At 40.3% G+C, this 8,156-nt stretch overlaps 1 protein-coding gene across 1 annotated transcript; it reads left to right on the plus strand.

Annotated features, from left to right (window-relative positions):
* The first annotated feature begins 392 nt into the window (after positions 1 to 392).
* On the plus strand, positions 393 to 7,160 carry LOC115821005 (dynein regulatory complex protein 11). The gene is made up of 19 exons (XM_030784743.1): positions 393 to 403; positions 2,013 to 2,334; positions 2,583 to 2,702; positions 2,805 to 2,969; positions 3,075 to 3,146; positions 3,478 to 3,683; positions 3,811 to 3,895; positions 4,122 to 4,232; positions 4,406 to 4,481; positions 4,613 to 4,719; positions 4,831 to 4,917; positions 5,014 to 5,072; positions 5,230 to 5,312; positions 5,515 to 5,622; positions 5,739 to 5,938; positions 6,167 to 6,253; positions 6,338 to 6,515; positions 6,690 to 6,928; positions 7,041 to 7,160. Exons 1-19 carry the CDS (start codon positions 393 to 395, stop codon positions 7,158 to 7,160), a joined length of 2,436 nt encoding a protein of 811 aa, XP_030640603.1.
* Positions 7,161 to 8,156: the final 996 nt, after the last annotated feature.

Raw genomic sequence — 8,156 nt, forward strand, 5'->3', positions numbered from 1 at the left:
TCTCGGAACTCGGAACCATAGTTTGGTGGATGTTATTATTTACACAATACTTCTGAGTGGTGCATATAATTAATAAGACTGAAAATGAAGAAAGTCTCTTGTCACGAACTGCCAAAACCACCGTCTAATCGTAAGACTCCCGTGAGACACTTGATCTGTTTGCTGCTTGGAGGTCGTTTCCATGGAAACAATATTAGCAACATTAAACTTGGTAGCGTGCGCGCTGACAGTTGCTGACCGTTGGAAACGTTCTGTCTGTGTGAATAAAATATATAGGCTACACTTGTCTGTTAGTTCTCTGCGTACCAGACCGGCTGTGGTTTATTTGACGACAACGGCGGCAAATAACTAGAGCACTTGCATTGTGTAGGCTCCCGGGATTCAGCGTTTTTATGTCTCACAGGTCAGTAAGGTTCAGGTACGCAATGACCATACATAGCTCTAAAGAAACCAGACTGGTGAATGGCATTGCATCAAGGGTTTTAATCTCTTTAATCCCAGTTTTTCCCAGCTGTGTGAGTTCATGTATTTTACTCCTTGAATAGCCCCATTGCACAAACTGCATGCCCTTGCTAAATTTATTTGGGAAAAGGTAGTGGAAATATGTGTTTTTATTAAAACTGCAGAGTCGAAATTTGCATCAGTAGCCAGATTAGACCAAATTACATGCGTAAAACCAAAAAACTAACGTGAACTTGAAACAACAAAGAAAAAAGGAAGTATAAACAGAGAATTTATTTGCATCTGACATAGCTTTCTTTTTTTGTACCTTTAAGGAAACAACATTCTGAAATATAGAGCAATATGAACATTAGGTTAGGAAAAATAATAGTTAAATGTTTTATAGGTTGCAGTACCCAAAGCACCTACACATCCACAGTGTACACAAATACACATCACCTACACACCTGCAGCACATATAGACACACAAAACCTACACACCCACAGCACACACAGACAGACAACACCTACACATCCACAGCACCAACATACTCACAGTGCCTGGTCACATCAGTTACACACCCACTGACCCACAGCAGCACCTACAAACCTAAAACACATAGAGGCACACATTACTAACACACCCAGAGCACATACAGACCCTCACTCACACCCAGAGGATGATCAACAGCCAGTTGTGAATTTACAGTGGGAATGTGTTATTCTACCAGTGGCAGGGCAGTCTTGTTACTATATCAATAACAGACCCTTTAAAGATTGTATGTACCAACTATGGTCATTGCATCTTTTAATATTCATTCATTCATTCATTCATTTCCAAAGCCATTTATCCTAATTAGGTTTGCGGGGGGTGCTGAAGCTTATCCCAGCATTCACTGGGCAAAAGGTGGGGGAGAGCCCTGGACAGGTCGCCAGTCCATCGCAGGGCAGACACACAGACAAACACATTCACACACACATTCACACCAAGGGGCAATTTAGTCTCTCTAATTCGCCTGACTTACATGTCTTTGGACTGTGGGAGAAATCAAAGCTCCCAGAGAAAACCCAGGCAGACACGGGGAGAACATGCAAACTCCACACAGGTATTGGCACACCTCCCGGCCAGGTATTGGCTCCAGAACCTTCTTGCTGCACCACCGTGTGCCCCCACGTCTATAATGTGACATGTTTAATTTACTTCCTTTAATAGAGGTCTGATGTAGACATGTGCTTTCTGAGGTGCAAGCAGGAAATAGATGGCTCTGGTCATGTTAACATTGACACCATCCACATGGAAATATTCATATGAAACCAAACAACTTATACTTTCATTTATAGTTTGCCTTTCAGTGACAAGCCCATCAGCTTTACAAACCTAAAAGAACATTTCGGTCCCAACTGGGGGACCGAATTCGGGCCCCAGTGGGGTTAAATAGGTTTAATTTGCGGGGAGGGGACTATTTAGAAAAGTTTAGCTGTTTCATGCAATTTGTGCAGTTTCTACTTAGTAATATTATTATTTGTATGATTTGCAGCTGACTGATATCTCCTGTCATTTTTTTTTTCAGTACGTACAATAGGATTTGGAGCGATGCTCAAGCACGGCTCAGCAGCCTTCTGAGGGAAGAAGCAGAGCCACTTCGGCCCGAAAAGGACAGGGTGGTGTTCTTCCAACGGCTAGCCAACCTCTATGTGCGCTATATTCAGGTCTTTAGGGAGCTGGTGGAAGCTCATGACCAGATAGTACACCCTCAGAAGAGACAAATTATCAGGGAGGTCCTGGACGGAGTAATGGGCCGTGTGCTTGAGCTTAAGAATGAGATGGTGGAGAAGGAATACTCAGAGTACCACTACATGGATGACGTTCTCATAGACTTGAAGTTGACACCTGTGAGTCATAAACAGAATCACAGTCATTATCTCAAACTCTGATGTTTGTATCTTATCATAAAGGCATTGGTGCTTTTTCATATCTACAGGAGCGGACGTCTTGGACTTGCAATTTATTTTTATTTTTAACATTTGTTTTAATTTAAAACATTTTTAAATTCTGTTTAGTTTCTGTGGCAGTTATCTCGTGCACTGTAAAGCTGTGTTGTCTATATCGTTTCATTGTATGCTTTCATTTTGTCTTGAAGGACTTCCTCGAAATTCCTATCCCACGGTATTTTATCAGAGAACGGCACAAGGTTCTAGAAGATAGAGAAAAACAGCTATCCAGCATTCTTGAGTCAATGCATGTGATGAAAACACCAAAAGTAATTTTAATTCTTTTTTAATGTTTATTACTTTACAATGTACTCAGTAAATGGCTTTCTGTAGATATTTCTGGATCTAGCATCACTCTTTGCTCATCGCAGCCTGTTCGTACCAAGAATTTGGAAGAAAGCGTTAAGCAAATCCAGATCTCAGAGAGAGCTCGGCAGGGCCGACTCCGAGCGAAGTTTATGAGAGAGATCCAGCACCAAGAAGAATGGCAGCGGAAGACCAAGGACAGGGACTTGTCTGCAGTGAAAATTCAGAAGGTATAGACTGCATGTACCATTGGAGGAACTTATTCTGGTGGCTTCTGACATTTAATTAATTCCAATTTTTTTTTTTTTTGTAAACAATGGCTTTCTGCCATTCAGGTGTGGAGGGGGTACATTCAAAGGAAAAAGACAAAGAGGGAAAGACAGGAAGAGATGATATTTCTGGGCATGGTGAGGTTTATGATACTTCTAACTCCATATGCCTTGTATTACAAAAAATTCCATCAAACTGACCTGAAGTTCGCTAGAGCAGTATTTGTTCGCCGCTATAATGAAAAACACAGTAACAAATAATAAGGAGAAAAAAAAAAAACAACTGTTGGAAATCGTAATGTATTCTCATATCATTACCAGTCATGCATTGTCCTTCAGCAAAGGCATTTATACAAATATTTCTTACTTAAAGTCCCTTAAGTGTTTGAGTCACCAGTAGATGGAGTCCCAACATTGCTGTGTGAGAACCTGACCTCACACATCTTTGTTTCCTATGTTCCTTTTGTAGGCCATGGACCCTAGTCAGTCTCAGCCATGCCCCTCTGTCTTGGCTGCCCAGGCCAATGAGGCCCGCAGGCGGACCATACAGGATGAGCATGAGGAGGACTACCAAAAGGACATTATAACCATCACGGAGAAACTCAGAGAGGAAGAGGGCCCTGCCATGAGGGATACTATGAAGTACCAGATATTGCAGTGGTTCACTGAGTGCCGGTGAGATTTCAGCACTGCTGTGAAACATGTATAAACCCATATCATTCCCTTGTTTTTTAAAAGTTATTTTCCAAATATTGCCTTTGGTAGCTTTAATTCAGCAGCACTAAAACATCAATTTTTACAGTGATGCAACTGGTGCTTTTCCTGACTTTCCAGAGGAGGAAGATGGTGGATCGGCTCTTATCTTTGCTGATAAAACGCCTCAACAGGTAATCACGCATTACGAAACATTTTGCACAGAGACAAGTTTGTTCAAAACTGTTATTTTTGGGAGTGAAATATTGTGGATACGAATTTATGCAAGTCTTCTTGGGTTTCACATTTTGCCTGTTTTCATTTCCCAGAAACAAAACTTTGATATGTTTTGCTTGGAAACCGTGCAAAATTCCCCCTATTTTGATTAATCATCTACGTTAAATCTGTGTCCCTCTGAAGTTAATGGAAGAATTGGCAGCAAAAGAAGAGGATGAAGCCAACAAAAAGCCAAAGGAAAAAGAAGAGAAAAAGGACAAAGGGAAAAAAGATAAGGGGAAGGGAGACGAGGAGGTAGGTGCAGACAGAATGAGGGCATGACGGAACAGCTGAGATTATGTGTATACGCTGTATTAAAGTGATCTGAGAAATTATTTATTTGATTTCTGAACCCAGAATGCACTCTGGCGAAGAATTACTGAGTAATGGCTCTTCTGCTTGTGAGTGACTCCGTCCCTAAATTACAGGTGGAAGAAGCTGGTTTGAAGATGCTGCCATCAGCTTTTTTGGCAGATCTGGAGATTGGACTCAAAACATATGTTGGCAAGGACACAAAGAAAACAAACAAACATGTTCACGTTACAGCGTCGTCTGGTTTCTTTCACTAAGATTGTGAAGTACATGCAGTGGGGGGCAGGGACATCTTGAGAACGATTGTCACTTCTAATCCACAGAAATTTGGCAGAATCGTAATGAGTCCAAGAACTTCGGTCAGAAGCATGAAGCTGAGCTGACCAAGGAGGAAAGGAGGAAGCAGATTGAGGTGGAGATAAGACGGCAGGTGATTAATGACTCATTCAGCGCTGCATCTTTTGACTCCCAAGACTCCCTGTCATTTCGATGTCTGCTAATCTTAGCACAGCACAGACATTCTGTTTTATTGCTTGGTCAGGTGGATGAGATGATAAGACAAGAACTGGCTAATTTGAAGTTGGCGTTGGATAAAGAGAAAGGTGGAAAGGCCACGGGAAAAGCAACGGTATGGAAAGTACCTCATTCACTGGATATTTCCATAGAAGTGAAAGATGTTATAGTTTTAGATACTCTGCTTTTAATGTTTACTTTTCCCACACAGAAAAAAAAAGAAAAGGGTGGAGAGAAGAAAAAGAAGGAGAAAGACCTCACAGCTGACAGGTGAATTTTCTCTGATATTCTCTTGCTTTTTTATTTGATTTCCCTAATACTTTGTACAATGTTTTTTTTAGTTTTACTGACAGAATGCTCATTAATGTTATTACAACTGTCTTGAAACTTATTAATGAGGATGTTTCCGCTTCTGTTGCTTTCCTAGGACTATTGAGTCCCTGTATCAAGAGCTTGTGGAACAAGGGCTTTTGAAACCGGCAGATAATGTAAAATTACAAGATTATTTAGGTATGTCATGTAGTTTGATCGGAGCATTCTTTATTGTTTCTTCAGAGGCTACTGTTGGCAGTTTGCATGGAAAATGTGACTGAGGAAACAGTAAGATCATTTATTATGCTTATCCATTTGACTGCTTAACCCTTGTTCTTGTGTGTGTGTATGTGTGTGTGTGTGTGTGTGTGTGTGTGTGTGTGTGTTTCTTGCAACATAGGGGAGTACAACCTCCTTGGGACTACTTTACGACAGACTGATATTGAACCAATGCCATCCCTGTCAGATGTAAGACAGGCCATTGCTCTCTATGCAGTCTTACCATTAGGTAGATCAGCTTTTTGAGTGGTCTCTTATTTGAACAGCGTGGTCTCATGCTCTTTTTTGTTCTACTATGTTGATACTTTGAATTTTTTTTTTTGTTTTGTATTTCTTTTTTCGCAGGGTCACAGACAGTGCATGAGAAGGCTCCTCTGGTAAAATCTATCCTGCTTGCAGGGCCATCAGGAGTTGGCAAAAAGATGCTGGTTCACGCCATCTGCCAGGAAACTGGCGCTAACCTCTTTGATCTTTCCCCCTACAACGTGGCAGGAAAATATCCAGGCAAGAAAGGCCTGCAGATGATGGTTCATAATGTGTGTAAGGTAATGCAAAGGTACTGTGTACTGATACACCTGTGTGTTAATGTAGCCAGGTATTGCAGTGTTGGTTTAAGGAGTTGTGTGAAGCGTAGATAAACTGGTTCTAAAATTCTAAACTGGTTCTAAAATTAGCACCTGCAGTGCTGATTTAATGGTCTGGAAATTGAAATGGCCCCAAGCCAAACTTGGCTCCAAGTAATAGTTGTCTTTTGAATTGTGTGTCTACTGTAGGTTGCCAGATTGATGCAACCATCTGTGATCTGGATTGGAGACGCTGAAAAAATGTTCTTTAAGAAAGTGCCAAAAGAGGATAAAGAGGTAAAATAAACGTTGGTCTATAGTAAATTACATACATACTGCTGCAGTAAATGAGGCTCAGTGAGATGCTTATATTATACGCAGTTAGACCCCAGACGTCTGCAGAAAGATTTGCCGGAAATTGTCAAATCAATCAAAAGTGGGGATCGTATACTCGTTGTGGGAACAACCCGGGAGCCATTTAATGCAGATCTTAAGGCTCTGTGTAAGGTTTATAACAAGATCATCCTCGTACCACGGCCTGACTATGGATCAAGATATGGTATGTTTCTCCGCTTCTTCATCCAGACATCATTTGTAAATTAAAATTGTCATAGATGTGCATTAGCATAGTATAATAAATACAAACCTGTCATTGAGACATTTGTGAATTTAAATGAATGATGTAAATTTCACTTCAGAGCCTTCAGAACTGCATGTTATTTACTTTTTCTAGTTATGTGGAAACAACTGATCGTTAAATATGGGGGACGGATATCCGATGCACTCAACATTAGCGCTCTGGCGAAGAGTTCTGATGGTTACACGCCGGGTCACATGGTAAAGGTAGTACAGAGCATCCTGACAGAGCAACGCAAACAGCAGCTAGACAGAAGACCTCTGACTGCTTATGACTTTGTCGAGCCCCTCGCTAAGATTGACCCCGTTTTCCAGGATGAGGAAGAGGCCCTAAAAGTAAATATACTGTTTTTAAATTGAGTTAGACACTGTGGTTTATTTTCCTGTGTGATTTGCATAAGCAAAGCTGTGTTGTAAGTGATGCACTGAAACGTTTGTTTCTTCACAGAACTGGTATGCCAAAACTCCGCTGGGAAAGAAAAGAGCAAAAGCAGCCTCTGGAAAAGAGGGAGAGGAAGAGGCACCAAAAAAGGGAGGAAAAGATGCAAAAAAGAAAGGGAAGAAGTAGAATTAATAATATCTCTGTCAACAATAGATGCTGTAACTAAATACTGGAATAAAATCAGGTCAATGTATTTGATGCAATAATCTTGCATTTAGGTTTTTCTTGCTTAGACCAATAATTTCCTCCTGAATTTTGATATAACTCTAAGGTCAAACGTAGATCATCTTGTATGGCCAACTTTCCACACAGTCAGATTAAAAAGTGCTCTGAAGAGTGAAGAAAGATAACTAAAAAAAACATTCAAGGCTCTTTGGCAACAACTGCAAATGCGCTGACTGCAGATGATATGACATTACAGGGCTAATTATGAGTGACTAATTCATATTCTTAATCATTAAAAAGTAAGCCCTGTCCATATGAGACCGTATAAGAATACCTTTCTGGTGATGCTTGTGACATGTATATTTTATTTGTTCAGTATTCCTTTGCACTATGTCACAGAAGGCTGGGACTCACTTTGATGAACTGTGTGTGTCACAATTAAATATTATGGTGAAAGTCGAGCTGTTTATTTTGTCTCCAGAAAAAGACTAAGGAACATCTTTTGAAATCTTGAGGGAAATATGAGAAATCTAAGTTAGTACTACAACACAAATCATTACATTATTGCAAACGGCCGACCTTACTGTAGTCTGATATAGCTCCTGTATAAATATATATCTCTGGATTTGTGGATTTGTGAGGTGTAAGCATTCTGTGCCAAGTAATTTCACCCATAGCAAAATAGGGATTGGGTATACTCACTCAAACAGATGTGTTTCATCAAAGCTGGGTTTGTTCATTGTTTTTTATTTCCTGAACAACTTTTAGGCCGTTCTTACTGCTGAGTCTTTTGCAGTCAGAGAATTCATTGGTCTTTTCTGACACAGGGTATCTGTGAGTTATTAGAGTTTGATAAAGCATTAAACCAATTTAGTGAAAATTAAGGCCTTAAATAGCAATAAAAAATCTGAAATTCAGCTCCAAACGGTCTTAAATATATCGCTTCATATGACCTTA

Source organism: Chanos chanos, chromosome 9 (genome assembly GCF_902362185.1).
Source record: "Chanos chanos chromosome 9, fChaCha1.1, whole genome shotgun sequence".
NCBI lineage: Eukaryota > Metazoa > Chordata > Actinopteri > Gonorynchiformes > Chanidae > Chanos > Chanos chanos.